At 28.4% G+C, this 21,186-nt stretch overlaps 2 protein-coding genes across 2 annotated transcripts; one reads left to right on the plus strand and one right to left on the minus strand.

The window, feature by feature from the left end:
* Positions 1-251: 251 nt before the first annotated feature.
* LOC145755101 (palmitoyltransferase ZDHHC17-like) lies at positions 252-4,336 on the minus strand. Its single transcript, XM_082571311.1, has 12 exons — positions 4,112-4,336; positions 3,879-3,987; positions 3,546-3,684; positions 3,307-3,439; positions 2,702-2,880; positions 2,449-2,522; positions 2,200-2,332; positions 1,921-2,037; positions 1,479-1,668; positions 1,238-1,387; positions 788-981; positions 252-549 (listed from the first exon to the last, which is right to left on the minus strand). Exons 1-12 carry the CDS (start codon positions 4,259-4,261, stop codon positions 432-434), a joined length of 1,686 nt encoding a protein of 561 aa, XP_082427437.1. The 5' UTR covers positions 4,262-4,336; the 3' UTR covers positions 252-431.
* Positions 4,337-4,864: 528 nt separating this feature from the next.
* Positions 4,865-10,596, plus strand: LOC145754823 (zinc transporter ZIP10-like). The gene is made up of 17 exons (XM_082570957.1): positions 4,865-4,926; positions 6,371-6,422; positions 6,580-6,644; positions 6,840-6,967; positions 7,179-7,397; positions 7,476-7,620; positions 7,750-7,800; positions 8,021-8,193; positions 8,376-8,534; positions 8,690-8,774; positions 8,944-8,981; positions 9,087-9,129; positions 9,199-9,267; positions 9,351-9,485; positions 9,713-9,892; positions 10,013-10,104; positions 10,177-10,596. The coding sequence occupies exons 2-17, from the start codon at positions 6,388-6,390 to the stop codon at positions 10,315-10,317; spliced, it is 1,758 nt and encodes a 585-aa protein (XP_082427083.1). The 5' UTR covers positions 4,865-4,926; positions 6,371-6,387; the 3' UTR covers positions 10,318-10,596.
* The last annotated feature ends 10,590 nt before the right edge of the window (positions 10,597-21,186 follow it).

The following is a 21,186-nucleotide window of genomic DNA, read 5'->3' on the forward strand; positions in this document are numbered from 1 at the left end:
TTCGATTTAGCATAGCCTATGCATCTAATGTGTTTGGACTTGGATTCCAGATAGATTTCCCATATGTTTATTGTTATTATATCAATGTTCAGATGCTGCCCCCTTCTATTTATTCATTCCTTCCACAGAATGCTATTAAAATTTACTTCACTACATATCATAAAATCAAACAAATTTTGGTCTTTTAATATCTTATTCTGTTTAGATCATAGATAAAAAAAAAAAATACCCAATTAAAGTATAAATGCAATCATTAAAAAAATATCTCCAAAGTCGAATTGTGAAATAAAATAAACTGTAAGATTCAACAATTAAAAATCACATTTTTTAAAAAGTTAGCATATATGTGAGGAGGCAACATAAAAAATTAAAAGCTATCTAATAACAGTGACTTAAATACATCTAGTAAAAAAAACTTGAAATATAAATTTCTACACAGCAAGTTTTGAGTCATGGAAAGTAAAATTTCTCTCTGTTGATTTTCTAGCCATAAGAAAATTGCAAATGTTCAACAATGCTTCTTTCGTACTCAGCTGGCTAAGACGTCGACTAAATATAAAATTTTTGTCTTTAAAACATAATATTAATTTTTTTGTGTTATTTATTCTTGATGTGGAAAAGCCGATTTTACAGTTTAAACAAAGAGTAATATTTAAAACAGTTTGGTAAGGAATTTTCCTTTGAGTGGTTAAGCAAATGTCACTCTATGTGTATGTTCTTAAGTCAACATTTTTACATCAAGGATAAATAAATAAACCATAAATTAAAATCTATTAAAAGGAATTACTGTGAGTAATAAGCCGTCTGGTTCAAAGCAATGTTTGCCAATTGTGACAATACTAAAGTAAACTCCCATATAAAAGTTAATGAGCACAACAACACTAAACCAAACAACCAAGGTTCTTTATAGAAAAAATTTTCGAAGCTAATTTTGGAGTGAATTTTAGTAATATAGATCCCCACTTCTATGCAGAATAAAATCTAAATACAAAAATAAAAATAGGGTAAATAATGGGTAGTTAGGTTTTTAATGAAGGAATATGCTTAAAATATCTAAAAATGCAACTCTAGACGAAATAGGAGTATCAAATGTTACTCAATGTTTAGGCCGCTAAACATAAAATCTTAACTTTTCTATTTCTAAATAGATAACAATTCTACTTAAATAACATTTTAATGTATATACTACAAATATTGGGTTAGTTTTCATACGAGCAATGTATTATACTTTAATTACCTGCATAACCATTACAAGTATAATAAACAAAACAAATCGACGGTGATTTAACTTTGCAATACAATTGTAAAGAAACAAACAGTGGTGATCAAGATTTTCGACCATTTTTTCACAAATTTTGCAGTACTTGCCATTCTCTGGTTTTATTAACTAAAAATAAATTTCAAATACACCGTGTAAAAGTTTAATTTAATTTTTCTAAAAAAAAAATAATAAAAAAATGTTAAAATAAGTTACTTGCCTCAGTGTAGGGGCAAAAATCTTGGGCTTTACATCGTCCCATAGCAATATCAAGAACGTTAAGTTTTCTACCATTGATTGATTTTGATTGGGTTACAACACCAGAGTTGCCAAGAATTAAAACATAAAAACTTCGATAAGCAGTAATGCTTAGAAAAGTAACAGTTATCAGTAACACATAATTTGGCAAAATATGTATTAAATTGTTAAGAAAAATATTTATGTAGAGTTAAAATTAATCACATAGTTTATGGTAAAATAAATTACCTAATTTAAAATTTTGAGCATTTTAAGAAGATTAGAAAAAATTTTATTAACATGAGGCTTAAGTTTGATCCCCACTTCTTTCAAACCTCCAACCATTTTTTTAAGGTTAAAACTGGATTAGTTTTAAAAGTAATATTAACTTGATGATGATAACATAAAAATCAAAGATGTAAAGGATATTTGGAAAAATTTTCACATAGCTTGCAATAGTACAGTGATTTGTTGCAGCAACGAATAAACCAACATACATGGGATTCGCCCATTTAGAAGGATGTGAAATTCTATGTGATTGTCTAAATAAAATTTTAAATGTTAATGTCGAATTTAAAAAAAATTATATATATACACATAAAATAGAGCACCCTTTAAAGAACTTTTTGTATTGACCTATTTTTTGTAGCTTAAACATATACAGTTAAAGACTGCATAAGCTATAAATTAAATCACAAACTTACCGACCAACATAAACTAGAATTAAAATGATCACTAACACAGAAAAATGTCCAGAGTTGTGATTTAAATAGGAGGATAGAAGAAATACAATGCCCAACAAAACAAACGGCAACAGCAACATCGTATACCAAGTCACTAAAAACATTTACAAAATTTTTTTAAAGCTATGTTATTTTTTTTTAAAAAGGTAGCTATTATATTTAAAATTTTACAATATTTGACACTGAGTTAAAGATAAATGAGTAACCTACCTATTGGGCCTTTAGGTGGATTTTTAGAGTTTTGTTTAGAGTAATATTTCAAGTCTTTTGCAATAACTTTATGCCTAAAATTTATAATAATTGGTTAAACAATCTTGCCAACATTATTAGTGGTATAACTGATTTTCCTTTTAGTTTAAATTTTTAAACTTTAGTTTATTACAGCAATAATGTTAAAGCTACATTAAATCAAGCTACAATTAAAAAAAAATCAAAGTAATTTTTTAAAATTTTAAAATAGAACCTTTCGGAAGATTGCTGCAGAGCTTCATCTACTGCAGTGTTTCCATTTTGATTTTTTACATGGATTAAACCACAGCCTGCTACCTGCAAAATCTTCCAAATTAATTCCGAGTTCCCCAGCTTAACGGCAACATGCAATACAGTTTCACCTGATTGATTTTGTTGCCACAAATTAGATCTCTAAAAAACACATTTATAAAAAGATTAATACTTAGCATTTTAGTAAATTTTTGTTTTATGTTTTTTTGAAGTGGTGTGGCAGATTAAAGCTTGGGTATCATCTGTACTGTAATAGTAACACCAACCCAGTTTCGCGTTAACTTTGTCAGTTCCTAATTTTATTAGCCAGACTGCCCCAGCCTCTATAACTAACTTGTTAAATGATATTTGGCTTGGCAGAATTAAGTACTGTTTATACAGCTTTAGTTAAAAAAGCTATAAAATAAAAGCAGTGGAAACCAAGTCCAGTTTCTATAGTGTTATAGAACAGATCTAAATTAGGTAATCAAACTAAACTTTAAGTATTGTATCTGATTTTCAATTACTTTAATATGCTGTACCACAAAAATAAAGCACAATATACAAAGTATCACTTTAACCTCTTACCTCTCGCCTTAAAAGGTAATAAACAGCATGTTGATGTTGTTGAAGGCAGCAGATATGCAAAGGGGAATTTCCCTCATGTGTTACTCCATCATACTGAAGTAAGGTTTGTGTGCCGAGGTAGTGCAAAGCTAATCTAGAATGGAAATAAGATTTATTTATTCTAAATAAGAAAGAGTTAACCTTTGGGCAGGGCACCACAATAAAATTTATAAAACCAAAATTTAAAACTAAACACTTACACAGAGCCACCAGTGGCAGCAAAGTGCATACAGTTTCTTCCTGATTTGTCAATTAAATTGATGTCACAACCTGATTTGATTAAAAAGTGAATAATTTCAATGTCGCCCCGACGGCAAGCATAATGTAAAGGTGTTTCCCCTATAAATAAAATTAAAATGTTGTTTATGTTGTTACAGTTTAGGATTCTTAATTTAATAGTAAGCGCCTGCAGAATAGGTTTTGTAATAAACCCAATTCTTTTTTCGATAAATAATCAAATGAATTACTCTAAACACAATTGAGTTAGAATGTAGAATCACACTTATAAAAAGTAAAGCGGTTGCCACACTTACCATAATTAGTTACAGCATTTAGATCTGCTTTATGTTGAATTAAAATTCGAATAAATTTAAGGTGGCCACGCAAACAACATTGATGAAGTGGGGTCATATTATTCCAACCCTGCAAATATAGACAATTTTCGTTAAATTCCAATATTGTTTCGGTGTAAATGTGTTTTTTTTTTACCTAGCAATAGTAACAAAATTTACAAGATTCGGTTAGTTATAGTTTTGCTTTAAAATACCTTTTCATTGCATGCATCTTTTTCATTTGATAAAATTTCGCAAAATAAATTTTCGTTGTTTTGTTCCAACGCATTTATTAAGTTAGAGTGTTTTATCTTTTCTGTTTCTGCCAAGGCTACAGGTACAAATACTTGCCGCGGGTACGACATTTTTTAAATAGGTTGTGCAAAAAACTAAAAACTCTGGGTTAAAATTTTTTATAAACAAATTAAAACGTTTTAAAATATAAAAACAGTAACTTTAATCGTAATGTGACATCAACGGCAGAAAAAGATCATAACTTTATTTTTATGAGGATAAAAATTTAAATGGGACAAACTTTCCAAACTCGTGAAAATTATTAAGTTTAGTTAAATTTTAAAAGAATTAACAACTTATTAATATTTAGTTCAAATAATATGCTTAAATTACTTTCATATTGCCACTGTATCACGGAAACTAATAAACAAGTATAAAGTCTAAAGCAAAACAACTCAATAAAGGACGAAGTTCGTTACATTTTAATGTATAATGAAAAAAGTTGATGTAATAAATATTTGTTTTAATGTTTACAAATATTAATTCTGGCATATCTATTTATAAAGATGGTTTCTAACTAGCCAAAGAGGCGCTAAGCTTCGGCCTGCCAATTGGTTCAGTGAGTAGCCAATTACTGGACGAGAGAGAGGTAATACGTCACAAACAAAAAGAAAAAAAGAAAGCGATGTATAAAGTTTGCCAGGCAACCAGCGTGTTGTTCTTTTGCGCACGGCACTACGTTACGGCAGCACGCTGTTTCAGAAGGTACTAAACTCCGACCACGTGTTTGATTCAAGTAAGCAAATTTTGTAGTTGTTAAATGACTTTAGATGTCAAATTTTAAAGCTGTATTTAAATAAAGTACACTGTATACTTGTTGTTAAATTAATTGATTTTTGTAATAACTAACTGGTTTTATGTTTAAGTTGGTTAATTATTGGTATTTTTTGTTGGTTTTAAAATAAAAAACGGTAACTAAACACAGAATTTCGCTAATATTTTAACAAACAACGCCTGTTTTTTTAAAATTAATAGTTGTTTTAAAAATTTCTTTTGACTTTTATGGGAACGCAGTTGTCTGTATATATAAACATATAACTAAATTGTATGAAAACACTTTTTGTTTCATAACGGTATATAAATAAACGCTGTTTGTGCGACCACAATGTATTAATATACCCCAATATGCGTAGTCATGTAGTTAAAAGACGGTTTTACGTCAATGCATACAAACGCAAGTTCGTGGGATTAGGCCAGCTGTTTGTGAAGGTGCCTTCAATATAAATACAACGCCAGTTTGTGTGATGAGTAAAAATACACCACTGTACTACATATAAAAAACGGCCCTGTAAATTTGTATACACTAAAGGAATTTAAGTTTTAATTGCGCGCGAAACGGCTGTTGCGTTTTCTCTGTATTTAGAACGGTAGTGGTTTCCCCTAATAGTAATTTTTAAAAAGATGGTAAATAAGGAAATTATTGACTGCGTTTTAATATTTAAAATAAATGATTATTCTAATCGTATGTAACTATTTTTAAACCCCATTTTTATATTTTAATTTTTTTAATAAATGACATAAATACTTGTACTGTTAAAATAAATTAGTTTGATCAATAACTTTAAATCCTAAATTGGGTATTTTTTATTAAATAAACTAAAAAAATATAAGTGTATTTTAATAAACTTTATTGTTTTTATATTGAAAAAGATCAATAGTGCTATTAATCAAATTGTAAGTTATAAAAAGTTTTTTTTTGTCGAGTAAGCAACATAAATAAACAAGACCCAATTCTCAATACAATATAATATTTTGGCATAAAAAAAACAACTACGGTCTTTTTTTATGGGTCAAATATTTTAACATGTATACAAAATATTGAGTTGTTATATTACTACTGGTGCTACGGCATTTTATTTTGTTAAATGTGAAATTAATAAAAAATTAACTACTCTTGCTTATTACAGGAATTTTTTGGTTACCTGGTATTTTTGATCATTGTATTGTATTCTAATTTAGGCACAAAAATTACCATGATTCATTGTTTTTTGTTACTTACGCAATAAAAAATTCCATGTCTTTTAAATAAAACCACAAAAATTTCATGTTTTTAAAGAAATACTTTTATCTCAAAAACTTTTTCTTATTTAAATTGTAAAAAATTTAAAGGTAATGTTTAATTACCTAATTAATTATACTGGATATTTAACGAGATTAACACCTATATTTTTGTTTTTTAGGTAAAATATATAAAAGAATGGTGTCTAATGCAATGAAAAATGATGTTTTAAGGTAAATACTTTTTTAATTTTTTTTGCTAGTTTTTAAGTTATTAAAAACATTTTATTAAGGATCAAACCCAGGACTAACAATTTAATTTTTTTGTTATTAAAAATTCATGGTGCTTGTGTCGCTTCGTAAAAAATAACTGCTTTTAATTTGATTGTAGGACATGTAGGTGTCTATTTTATTTCCTGTTTGTTCAAATTGTTCTGATTCATCCTGTATATACAGGTATGGTATAATCTGTTTTTTTTATATGTAACTTTTAACTTAAAACAAAGCTAATGTTGATTCATTTTAACACTATTATTTGTACAAAAAAAATTTTTATTCATTTTTAAATTAACATTTAATTACTTAACTTTTTTGAATATTAATTTTTTTTGTTACTTTATGTGAAGCTGTCTAACCAATTAAATAATTTAGATACGAATTCTTCTACCATTCCTTATAGCAAAGTCACTGAAAACATTGTTTTTAACAAAAGCAACCTTAAAGTTGTTTGCAATAATGAGGAAAAAAGTTGCACAGTTTATTTGCAAAATATTACAAGTGTAAGACATTTATTTGGGATTTATTTAATTTTACAAAAAAAACTGAGAATAAAGCAAGCAAAGCTGAATTGAAACAAAGTTAACTTTTTATAAAAATTGTTTATACCTAAAATTTAAAGTGCAAATAAATAATTTAGGAGTTGAGTATGTTTATCTGATGGTTTGTGGTTTAGAGTTTAAATGCCATAACTGCTTTTAATTATTTTTACAGCAATCTCAGGTGAAGTTGATGGCAGAATACACTGAATCCATGTTTAATATCTATGCAAATAATTCCTACATGTCAGCAGATGATATGAAGGTATTCCTATTTGATATTGGTGTTTTAAAACCAGCTTCAACTACGACAGATTCGCATGCTGGTCATGATCATGATTATTCTTTGGAAGATCTTTATGATGCATATTCTTATGATTACATTTTTGCTGAGGTTTGTAACTTATGAGGGTAATATGTTAGAGTTATTTAATATTTAAATGTGAATATGAATTATTCAAATTCTTTTTAGTGTCTTGAAAAAGTTGATGATTTAATTGAAGAGTATTATTCAACTGACACTTCAAGTACAGATGTGAAAATAAGTTTGGTTGATTTTTATGTCATGTTACCAAGACTAATTTATCAATTACAAGACTCCTCATGCTCAAGTTCAGGTAATTTAAAATTTTGTTTTTTGTTGACAGTATTGTACATAAAATGGTGCTGAAAAGTTCATTGAATATAAAAATTCATTTATTGCCAAACATCTATTGGTTAATCCTGTAACTAAGTACATTTTTTAGATGAAGATCATGACCATGAACATACGACTAATTCAGAGAATAGGGGAAAAGGTATTTCAATCTATTTGCAACACATTTAGGTTTAATTGTATATGTTAAGCATAAATATTTATTTTTGCATTTGTCTTAAGTAAGTTAACTGACACTACTGATAATAAAGATGTGCTGCCTGATGCCTAGGATGTGACGTCTAGATTATATTAAAATAGCTAACTTATAAATACTTTGTTTTCTATAAGAAAGTACTATTTAATTCTATTTTCTATTACAGTTTGGGGTGTTGCTCTTGGTTCAGTTGCAATTATAAGTGCTCTGGCAGTAGTTGGAATATGCATTGTTCCTTTAATGAAGCATTCCATCTACTTTAATCGACTTATTTCGTTTCTGGTGGCCCTTGCTGTTGGAACTTTAGTGGGAGATGCACTTTTACATCTTTTACCTCATGTAAAATTAATTATAACTGTACAATACATAAAATCTAGTTTCAGTCAACATTTATACTCTCTAAGGTTCACTGTTAATAATTTCTATTATAATGTATCATTGAGAAATATTTAACACTGGGTAAATTACTTTCTAAGGGTAATAGATTTAAAATACCTTAAAATAAAGTTGTATTTAAATAGTCAATGGGAAGTCATGATCATAGTGGTCATGATCACGGTGATTCAAATCATGGACAGGAAGAAAAAAATGTGATTTACAAAAGCTTAGTTGCTGTTGTTGGAATATACTTGTTTTTTCTAATGGAAAGTGTTATGGGACTCATAAGAGAAAGAAAACAAGTAAATACTTAATATATATAAACTAAATTATATATACATTATGTTTTAAAATGTTTATCCATTTGTTATATAATATAGAACTTACGTTTAAAAAAGTAATTATAAAAATGACTTTTAAATATAAGAAAAATTTGCCCAATTAAAATATTGTTTAGGGTAAGCATTCTACTAAACAACAACAAATTAAACCCTGTAATGAGCCCTTGATGAAAGAAAATAACAGAAGCGATTCCCACAATTGTAAGAATAAAGTCCATTTAAATGTTTATAATAAAATTTTTTAGTAAAAAATAGTGTATTTATCTTATTTAAAATTGCATTAGAAAAACCTAAATTTAAATTTATTTCATTTTTGACATTTAGTGAATTGAATTTCTCGTATTATGTATAAAAATTTATTTTTTCTTAGCTAACTCACTGGACAAATGCTCCTTATCTTATATCGAGGTAAATATTTAAAACTTAAACCATAATTTCAAAAGTAAAATCTTTTACTTATTTAAACTATTTCTAGTTTAAATAATATTTGATAAGCCGGTATTTTTAAAACAGGAAGCTAAAGAAAACAACATTCATGCTGGCGCAAATGGTGATGGTAAGTATAAAAAATATACATTGAACCATTTGTGATTGTTTTATATAAACTATTATGTTGTTGTTTTAGGTATTGCCAAACAAATGCATCTACATCAAGATAAAGAAAGTGTTAAACTAAATGATCATTCTGGATCAGGTATAGTTGTAGTTAAATATGCTTTTTAATCTATACCAAATACTACCAATGTCATTTCCTACTTACCAATTTTTTTTTCACAGAAGTTTCTATTGAACTTCCATGCCAACATCATCACCACCACCCCGACCTAACTGATGCAACTGGTATAAAGGATATGGCTTGGATGATTATAATGGGCGATGGACTACACAACTTAAGTGATGGACTTGCTATTGGTAATTTTCAAAAGTTACCTTAAGTGAAAATGGCAGCTATGTCAAAACTTTTTTTTAAATATTAATCTTTTGCCTAGTTTGAATACCTGCAGATGTAAACCGTAACTTTTATTAATAATTAATTACATGGTCTTGAGGTAATAATTAAACTGGGGCCATAAAAACTTGAACCTATTTTAAAAAATTTAAATATTTTTTTGCTAATAGTTTTATATTTTTACTTTCAGGTGCTGCTTTTAGCAGCAGTATGTCTGCTGGACTAAGCACCTCTTTAGCCATTTTCTGTCATGAACTTCCCCACGAATTGGGTGACTTTGCTATCCTAATAAGTGCTGGGATGTCAGTTAAACAAGCTATTATATATAATATTCTGTCTGCCTGCTGTGCATTCATTGGGGTTATTATTGGTAACAAAAATTATTTTTACATTTTCTGGACATAGTATGGTTATGATACAACTAAAATAAAATCCTATAATCAGTGTAAGTATATGCAATACTTAAACGCGAAATACTTTTTGTTTTTAGGACTAGCAATTGGAGAATTTAGTGAGTCAATAAAATTGTGGATTCTTGCAATTACTGCTGGAGGTTTTCTGTACGTTGCGCTAGTTGGAATGGTAAGTAAAGTCAACAGTTTTTTACATTACCTGTCGAAAATCCCTTTTAAATCTTTGTAATTTTACATCTAGCTACCACAGTTACTAAATTCTTCTGCGAAAAAGGATGGTTTGATTCGGTTTGTGGTTCAAAATGTTGGATTAATTTTTGGAATACTGATCATGCTTTTTATTGCTCTTTATGAGGAAAAGTTTTACTTTGTTTTCAGTTAACTTAGGCATCGTACTGTATAAATTATATATAATTCATTGTGACTTTAAACAAACTTAATTTCTTCAAAATTTTGGGCAGTTTAGTACTATTCGTTTAGGTTAATTATTTATTAAAATTTCTTTCTACAACTGTGGCTTTGTGCCCATTTAATTTGAATGCTGTGTTATTGCCGTAGTTTTATTTTACCTTTCTTAAAATGTGTTGTTTAGATTTGTTTTTTTTTCCTGCTTATTTATTTTTTTTGTACAGATGTGATAACAATAAATGCTGCGTAGACGTAGAAATTTTTGTGTTTTTTTTTCTGTTTGGCTACCATATTTTAACAAAAATTTTGTTTAATTTTTAAGTTGTGTAAAGAAATTAAAACAAATTAGTATAACACAACAACATAAAAAAATAAAAACAAACCATTTCACTAAAATATCTGCAAGATAAAAACACATCTATGTGACTTGGGTTCTTGCACTACGTATCTGATAGAACTTTAGTCTTTTTACTGTATGTCTGGCTAGAACTGTAGTCCTTGTAATACATTTGGTAGAATCTAGTGCCACATATAGCTTATATTATTGCCTGATCATTAACAGTCCGACGAAGTTTGTGCATGGCAAAGGTTGGTTCCCCTTTAATTATCTAATTCAAAAATGCTATGAAATGGAAGCTTGAAAAATCAAATCAAAAATTGTATAAGGCGATTTTACTTATTTCTGTTCTTTACAAAACAAAACTTATTTTTGATTTTTATGACATTTGGTTTTGTCTGAACTGGATTGCATGTTCACTTGCTACTACTTGCTTTTAAACATTTTTGCCTGTTAATTTTTTTTTTTGAATTTTATATAGCAGATTCATAAGCTATGTTAATAACAAAAAAGCCATGCTTTTTGTATAAAAATTTTATAAAAAAAATTTTAAAACGATACCTTACAGTTTTCACTTCGGTTCAGCAAAGTATTTTCATTTTGTGAAAAGCCTGCAGTTAATCTAAACACATGTATACACATTCAAAAACTTGGTTAGTCTAATTGGTAGTTTAGAGACTAACCTGTTATTGCAACGACGTTTTATTGGGGGAGGATTGATCTCGGTTTTGTTTTTAACTGTATATATACAAAAAACAACAGCATGATTTTAACAATATCACAAATAATTTTAAGTAAACATTATATTTAAAAAATTTACAATACTAAACAAAGATGTATTTAAAAAAATATAAACCAATTGGTGTTGAAGTATACAAAGGTTTTGACAACATGTTGGGTAAAATTTTGTTTTTACAATTAGGTGGTTGATTGTACAAATGCCCAAAAGAAATTTGATTTGAATATGTCTAAAACAACATTTGCATAAATAAATATTTAGTTGAATTATTTAAATAATCTTAAGTAGAGAAATATAAGCGTGGACTGTTTTTCCTAAATAAATTAATCAAAACGCATGTACCTAGGTTTAATTGGTATTGTGTTTATTAATTTTTTTTTTGTATATCTTTATCCTCAATGTGGATAGGTCGAATGCGCGACCTAAACATAGAGAAACATCAGTTACTCCGACCAAGTCTTGAGTTGCCTTTAGCAGTTTGGGATATTATATAGATTATAATTGCCCGATAATTATTCTATAATTGCCCGATAAATTAGTGCAGGCTCAGCAGGAGTTTATACTGCTTATAGTGCTTTACTCAAGGGCGCTACACAGTATGAGAGTAGTGGGGATTGAACCCAAGACCTCATGATGGTGTAGCAAGTGTTCTTACCACTACACCATGCTGCCGGTAACGCCAGTGCATCTTTATTAATAAAAATGAGGCAGTAGTTTATTAAATTCAAAACTGCCCAAGAAATCTAAAACTAGAATAAAGTTACAAAGGGTTACCCTAGGTTAAGGCTGTGAAATCGGGATTTTTACATAAAAGATAAAAAATACCGAAAAAAAGAATTTTAAAACTACCCCACTATTTCCTCTTTGGATAGGCGGAGAAATATCATTTTGATCAAACCCTGTAGTTAATCTAAATATATTAATACAAATTCAAAGCTTATTTAATTGCTCACATTTAAAGTCTAGAGATATTTAGTTAAACACTAACCTGTTTATGCAAGGATGTTTTATTTGAGTGGGGTTGAATTCAATTTGGTATTCATCTGAAATAAACACTAACATAACAACCAGTAACATTTAACTTTATGTGCGATTAATAGCAATGGCTAAAGTATATCATTTTTTTTGTATATTTAAGAGGTTAAGTTACGTTTATTATGTTGACCGGCAGCTACACATGAGATTGTGGGTTCAATCCCCACTGCCTTCATGCTGTAGCGCCCTTGGGTAAGGCACTATAAACGGTATGAACTCCTGCTGAGCCAGCACTTAATCTGCAGGATAATTATCGGGCAATTATAATCCATATAATATCCCAAACTGCCACAGGTAACTCGGGACTGAGTCGGAGTAACAGATATAAACAAAGAAAAAAAAAATGTTAGTACTCATGATTTTTAATATAAGCAACACACATACCCAGCTTTCTTTTGCGTAGAGGATTTAAATGTACAAACTCTTCCAATTTATTATTTACAGAAGACAACAGTTCAATAGTTGAAATCGAATCTAAAAAATGAATTTTTTTAATTTATTTATACGTGATATGGAAAGATCAACTTCATAGTCTAAACAAAGGGTAGCATTTGTTGCCTTGAAATAATAAATTATCCTATACATACTCTCTTACCTGCTGCAGGAGACAATTTAGAGTTGCAATGTTTTTCACTTTGGAATTCTACTGCTGTTCTGTAAGAATTATTGTCACATTTTTCAGATCTATCATAAGGTTGGTGAAATGGATGCTCAAATTCTGTTTTTTTCTAAAAAATAAGTTTAACTGTTTTGGCAAATGATGCGTAATACTGAATAATTCAAAAATATTTTTTCATAGCAAATTTTATTATTTACATAAGTCTCATCCCATTTGTTGGCTTCTACTATTTCTTCATAATTTAAATCTGAGATCTCCGGGTTCTTATTTCCAATGTTTACTAAAGTTTTGAAGATTTTCTAAAAATAATCATATTTTAATCAATTTGTAATTTAAAAAAAATAAAAATTTTGTCAGATATTTAACCTGCCAATTAGTTTTGGGCTAGGCAGAAGTTAATACCATTTGTAGCACCTAACTCAATGGTGCTACGAAATGGCAGCAATGAGAATCGAACCAAAGACCATGTGTTTTGAAGTGTTTTGAAGCCCTGAAATTAAAAACCACCATGATGCTGGATTAATTTTAACAACTTACAAACAATATTCGTTTTGAGATTGAAGGAAATCTTTTTTCCATTTCATCGTACGACATTTCTTGCAATTCCTCAACAGTTGATAGCTGCATCAGCAATTGGGCCACACAAGAGTTTATGCAAGAATATCTTAATAGAGTTTTTTCCTCTTCGCTTATTTCAGCTTTTAACCAAGACCTAAAAAAAAAGAAAACAGAAAGTATTGTTGTACTTATTTATCCCTTATTAAGTAGGTGCACTTTGCTGTGCAAACATAGTGTAACTATTGATATACCCTGACTGAGTCTTTCAGGTTGCCTTTAGGAATTTTAAAAAGCCAGTTTAAAAAGGCAAGTTTTTAACCACTACATTCCGCTTATTAAATTACATAATAAAATACCTTGAAGTAACATTTTCTAACAAAGCAGACTTTGACACTTGATTATTCAAATGAGATATTATGGATGCCAGTTTGTCAACATTGAAGCAGTACAAAGTATGAACCTAAAGCATATAAATAAAAAGACCATTTAAAGATAGACTTTTATTAATTATATTTTGATTACTTGCTTTAAAATTTTTTAAAGATTGTTGAAAAGTTCTAACTGAAGAAAGTAAAATTCCTAAATTTTGCGCTGATTTGCCTTGTAAAGCATACCTAAAAACATTATGTCGGTTATGTTTTTTTTTTACATTTTTACATAATTTCTTTACATTTGGCTTATAATATTTTATTTACACTTATATACCTTTTGTCTTCCTCTAATGATGTTATTACAAAAAAGCAAGTTGTAAACTTCCGATAAAGCATCAGCAGTTTTACCAAACAGTTCTTAATGTTGTTTTTATCAACTTAAAATCAAAATATTTTCAAATTTACTGTTTCCGGCACAAAAATCAATCAATTTAAAAATAATTTTACATGGGAAAACAATAATATTTACTTTGTGATTGCAAATCAGATACGTTCATTAATAGAATGCAACAGTTTTCATTTAAAGTAATATCAGGATAAATATTTCCATCTCCATTTAACAAAGAGTAATTTCTTTCTATCATCATTATGTTATATCTGAAAATAAAATATTATTATTTTCTTATTTTTTAACACCAATCAACCATTATGGCATGGTGTAGTGGTTGGAACACTTATCTTCACAACATAAGGTCAATGGTTCAATTCCAACTGCTCAAAACCTGTTAAAGTCAACTAGAGGCTGTATTTAAAAAAAAATATATTAACAATAAATTTTTGTATCTGACCTTGTCTCGAGCAAATGCAGAAGTTTTTTGATTTTAGTTACAAATGTTGATCCAATTATAAGATGCAAATCTTTTGAATTTTCACTGAGCACAGAACTCGAAGGTTTAAATATTTTATTTTTATCTTTTTCATCCGACAGACTAACAGATAAATTTGGTCTAAAATAAATAAAATAATCTTTGTGTTAATTTTTGTTTATTCTTTATATAGAAAGGCTTATATATGTGGTAAAGCCAAAAGTTTTAAAGACTACATCACGCCAAGCCACCATAAAAACTTTGCAGTTAGTTAATAACTTACAATAATGACTGAAACGAAACGTGTTTAACTTGTTTGTTATTCAGCATCTCATCCCACTTAAAAAGTTCATCTCTTTCGTATTCAATTAGTAATTGCACTTCAGTCCAAGGAAACTCTTTCATTACCATTTTAGTTGACACAATTAACACGTTTGTCCTAAACCAATCATAAACTAAAGTTTAATATTTAAAGATTGAATGGGTCAGGGCATCAACACTAAAGATCCTATGTTCGATCCCTATTGATTACATGTCTTAGCCTTCTTAAATTAGGCAGTTACATAATACCTCAATATTATTTAAAAGAAAACTAATTCAAATTTTGTCAGTACAACAAAGACTAACTAAATTTACATGACTATACTATGAGTTCAGTCTGTGTGAAACAAAGATAAAGGGCAACATATTAACGTTAAAGAAAAAAAGTTAATTTTTTTGACAAACTTACTTTAAAAGAATGTTGACAAAATGTGATGCAGTATATTCTTTATATTTAGCTTTTGCCGCTACAACGGAAAGATCGACACCGGTTAACTTTCTGACAATGCTTCCTAATTGTGAAATTGAATATTTACAAAGCTCTTGGCACACAATAAGTATTTTTAAACTTTCCAGTTTGTGAGAACACAACTTTTTCTTAATCCATTCTGATACAAATTTTGCAACTGCTGTGATTTTTGGGTGCACAATCTAAATAAAAAAAATGTTAAAAGTATTATTTTTTTTTTTTAAATAAAGTTTTGAATTGAAATAGTTCAGGATAGGTTGTGCTAAGCTATGCATGCAAGTAACATAATGAATACTTTACAAGGTAACAGTGGGAATTGAACTTACAATTTTATACATCTTGTACAGTGCCCTAATGACTTCAAAACATTGCCGGTTTTGATTTCAAATTATATTTATTAAAATATAACAAACCTTCAACATTTGGTCTTCCATTTTTGTCTCCGAGAGAACTAATTTTTTTAACTGACCCATAACATCATCAAATGATTTCAAAATCTGGTTTATTTCTGGAGTTCCGACAATAATTTTAGTAATATATTTAATTTTTTCATGGAAGTGGGCCACAGCGCTTTGAAAAGACACATGAATAAAAAGATACAGAATCTCCACAAGTAGATGAAATAACCTAACCAAAGCCAACTTTAAATCTTCGGAATATTGTGTACCTGAATTTCCCATCTAAACCCAGATAAAAAAAATATTAATATAAGTAAGAAACATAATATTGTAGTTGTAAAGACAATAAATAATTTAACATAGAGGTCTAGAGTTTAATTCCTAATCTACCCCTTTTTTCATTTTCATGTTATATATTCTTTAAATTTAAAAAAAAAATAGTTTACTAAGTAATTCAAAAAATATATCAAGAAAAACAAAAAGTTATTATATAAAGATTAATTGCACCAATGTAATTACCTTACTGTGTATATTGGCTTGCTTTTTTACCAAATACCCTGCAAAGTCTCGACTGCAACTTAACATTTCAGTTGAAGGAACAAGGATCTCTTTGGAATACAAAAGATTCATAAAAAAATCCATTTTGCGTTGGATCTGACATAACATATCCAACATGGGTCCTGGAAAATTTTAACAATTTTATGACTTGATTTTTCAAGGGAAACTGCTACATAAAACCAGCAGCATTGTGCAGTAGTTTGAACAACAGGCTTTACAGCATTAGAATAATGGTTTGATTCCCACTGTTTCTATGTGAAAGTATTCTTAAGTAAAAAATATAAACTTATTTTCTTTTTTTACATAAATTCCTCAAACATACCCGTTATAGAAACCTCAATGACTTTGTTTCTTGGCTTTGCTTTCGAGAACACATTTAAATTCACACCTTCAAAATCAGTTTTGCATAACTCAAATTTTTTATCTGTACATTTTGCTAAAAAAAAATTATAGCATAAACATTTTGAAATTTTAAGAAAATGGCAATTTTTAATTAATTTACCACTTTTAGTAATTGGTGGTCGGAAAGTTTTGGCACTAAACTTCTCATTTGAGCTAACTACCTTTTTATTCATAGATCTTCTGTTGTCAAAACCTAAACAACAAAAATTTGCTTTTTTTACTCAAAGTATAATGTATTGCAAACAACTTGCAGCATTATGTAAAGATAAGAACACTCAGTTTTGTTACATAAGGTTCTAGGTTTAAACCACAGCTCTTATATAACAAAACACTTTTAAGTAGGGTACTATAAACAGTAGTAACCCCTCCTGAACCTGAAACCATTTAGCAGATTAATTATAAGTACCCAATATTACGATAGCTTATAACTAACGTGTAGTGTCCCATGCTACTTTGGGTTTTTCGTTTTTTATTCCACGAAGCTTAAGAAATAGAGATAATCGTGTTAATTCAGGATCTTCTTTGCCTTCTACAAAAATACAGATTTGTTAACCTAAATTAATTTTCGACTTTTTATAAATTAATTTTCTTTTGACGAATGCTAAAACAAAAGAAAAAATGATTACTTAGAGATGGTCATTGATATTGTCAAGCAATATAATAAACATACCTGTAATATTAACTTGCTTCAATAGTGTTTGAGCAGAACTTGTTGGTTCTGGGTTTGTTTCAGCTGGTTTCTATTTTAATACAAAATGTATAAATAAGTGTTTATGGTTCACTTTTTTTAATTTGTTTATCCTAAAAGTAAGAAGGTCGACTTCTCACCAAAACATGGAGTAACAAAAATTACTCGACCTAGTCTCAAGTAATTTTGGCAGTTTTTGAACAACTATTAGCTTATTTTAAGACAATTTATTTAAATATTAACCTTAGGGAGATTGTTTTCAGTGACCTCCACAACAGTTTCAACTTTGTCTTTTGGTAAATCAGTTACGTCAAATTTGACAGTTTTGATTTGTTTTTCTACATTATTGTTTGATCGTATTGCTGATTTTACTGGCTGCATCGATGATAAATCATTTGCTAACAACATAAAATATCCAATTAAGTAAATTACTATTGATATCAATGTTTTTATATGGCAATAGTTTATGGTTTAAATACGTTCTGTATACATTCTGGATTTAAAGACTTACCAGTAACCAATAAATTGTTTTCCTCAAAATTTTCAAAACATATTCCTTGCTCATCTTTATTGATTTTTCCTCTCAACTCCAGTTGCTCCAATTGTTGGATATTTTGTTTACGGCAACCAATTGGGAGCCATGGTAGATTAGGATCATTTACAACAGTTTCTGGTTGTAATTGGTCCAATAGTTCTTGTTCTTTTATATTTATTAGACTTTTGTGATGCAATTCTTTTAAATTGTTATCTAAATACAAAAGATTAACAGCGGATTATAAGTGAAGGTTTGCACAAACCCAACTATTTCTTTTTCAGCACATTTTAATCGACATGTACTACATAAGAAATTAAGCAGGAAATCAAAATTTAAAAAAGGAAAAAAACAACAAAAATTGCATAGCTACCAATTAAAAGATCAGCTAAACATTTCCCGTTGCAGAATTTTAAATAATTTTTTTCTTCCCACATTTTTTTGGTGAATTTTGCAGAATAAAAACTTAAAAAATAAATGCAGTTATATGAATAAACAGTTTCACAGTAGTATTTAGCACACTCAAGTTTTTTTAGAATATTTCAAATATAAAAGATATCTTTTACCTGTCAACATAGCATTTTAATGGTGGATCACAATTCCAGTTTTTCATTGGATATTCTTTTAAATTTTGTGGTAGTTTCACACTGAGTTTTGGACTACAACTTTGCAGTAAAGTCTCAAGTTCATGAACATTGTTTTTAACATTTAATGCTTTATCACCTAAAGTAAATTTTAAAAATTAATAAAAATGTGTTCATGAAAAAACTTTGCCTCAGACAACATTGATTAATAAAAATTTAAATAAAATCATTACTATGGTATATATAATAAAATATAGGCTAACAATCTTTTAAACAATGCCTTATGTTACCATTGGCATAAAAAATAATTTCTTGAGGCCTAGGTTTTGAAATTTTTAAGGGGTTCTCAACAGACAGATTTCCATCTTTTGTAATAGATAAATGTTTAAGCCGACATTTAAATCGTTGAAGGTCAGATATAATTAAATCTTGGTGATTTTCCACCTGGAAAAATTACACAAATAATAAACCAAATAAGTTTGAAAAATAATAGATTAAATTGTCTTTAATTATTTTAATTAACGCACTTTGGTAGTAATATGCTATCACTTAAGCAAAAAAAAGCATGTTATATAAAGTATTTAACTTACTGGTTCTTGTTTCATAATAACTAATTCATTTTCCACATAACTTAAACCTAAAGTGTAGCCTTGCGAATCATATATAAAATCCTGCTCCATTTCATTAAACAATAAAGATTGACTAAATTGGTCAATTTCATTGTAAGATTTATTTTTATCATTCGATTTAAATGAATAAGGCAAATGCTTGAAGTTATGAAAATTTGAATTAGCACACTCAAATGGATCTTCAAGATAAAAAATTGGAAGATTTTCTACCAATGCATCAATAGTTGGAATACCGTTTTCCAAACTTTGACAAGTGGTTAAAAGAGGTTCTAATCCAATATTTGTTAAGTAATAGTCTTGAGAGTTATTAAGATACAACGTCTGATTACTAGCAGGAATTAAATTGTGTTCATTCCAAAAAACTTCTGTATTTAATTTCAAATAAGACGATTCAGAAGTGACTGAATCTTTTTTGGATATAAAAAGAGATTCGTGTCCATGATGTAAATGGCATGGTAAAATTAAATCGATTTGGATTTTCTCGTGCAACTTTAATACTTCACAGCGCAAACTGTTGGGGTCCAAAAACAGTTTACCGTTTGAAGACCCTAATAAAAACATTTTTTATTTATTTTTACTTTAAAAACTATTTAAACATCAAAACAAATGGAAGACTCGAATTAGTTTCAGATTTAAACAAAGAATTTAAAATCTTACCATATACTAGCCAGGGTTCGCAATACATATAAGTTTTCTTTGTTTCTTTTGTAGTAGTTTTCAAAAATAATAATGCTGGGAATGAAATCAAACGTTTTCTTAAAAACTCTTTTTTTTGACATATTGCTTGAGACAAGTAGTCTATTCCCAAGTAAGAAGGCATTATTTGTCTTATATCTAAATATTTAAAATTTAACTATAGCTAAACCTAAAAAAGTGACAGTCAAGTAACCCAAATACTTTGGTTTATGAGAAACTTATCTTATTGATCTCAACTTTTGCACTAAACTAAAATGGTTTGTTTTCTAGACGAGAGTCAGAAGAAGGTTAATAGCGTTAAGTTACTGTTTACTTGTTTATTTTTCCGTTATATTGTTTTTAAAATGCGTCATCAAAAAACAACAACAAACTTACCAGAAACATAGAATTTTAGCCTCCTAATGATGACGACATAACATTATGACGTAACAGACGACAAAATAATGGCGGCAAGTTAAACCACAGATATATCAATATTTTAATATATATAACTTGGTCAATTAATTTACCTTTAAAATAATTAAATTAAAGTATTTCTACTTGTACGAGAAAACAAATCGGAGGGGGCTTTTAGATAAACATTGCCCAACCCACAAAAACTGAAATTTGTCACTCTGCTGGACATACATTTCGCATAAGCTAATTAGTTTTTAGTTAACATTCATTTAATAGAGAAGTTTTGTGTAATAATGATTTTGTTCAATGACTTTGTTGTTATATTAATAATCCTGGTTTTTATATAACGATAATCAAAGTAAAGTACCTTAAGGAATTCTGCCTAGCAATTAAGTAGGCTAAGTTGCTTACTAAAATAATACAAGCCCGTTTTTAAAAAACGTAAATAAGCATTTATTTATTAACAATATGTTTATTTTTAAAATAAAAATAAAAAAATACAGAATTTTAACAGCATTTACGAATAAAAAACTAGTGGCACAATAAATAAAATCAGTAGGGAATAGTTTTAAAATAAGCAAAAATTAAGCCCCAATATCCAAATCGAAATATTTATATTTTATTTATATTTCTTGAGCATATTAT

Source organism: Corella eumyota, chromosome 6, assembly GCF_963082875.1.
Source record: "Corella eumyota chromosome 6, kaCorEumy4.1, whole genome shotgun sequence".
In the NCBI taxonomy this organism is placed as follows: domain Eukaryota; kingdom Metazoa; phylum Chordata; class Ascidiacea; order Phlebobranchia; family Corellidae; genus Corella; species Corella eumyota.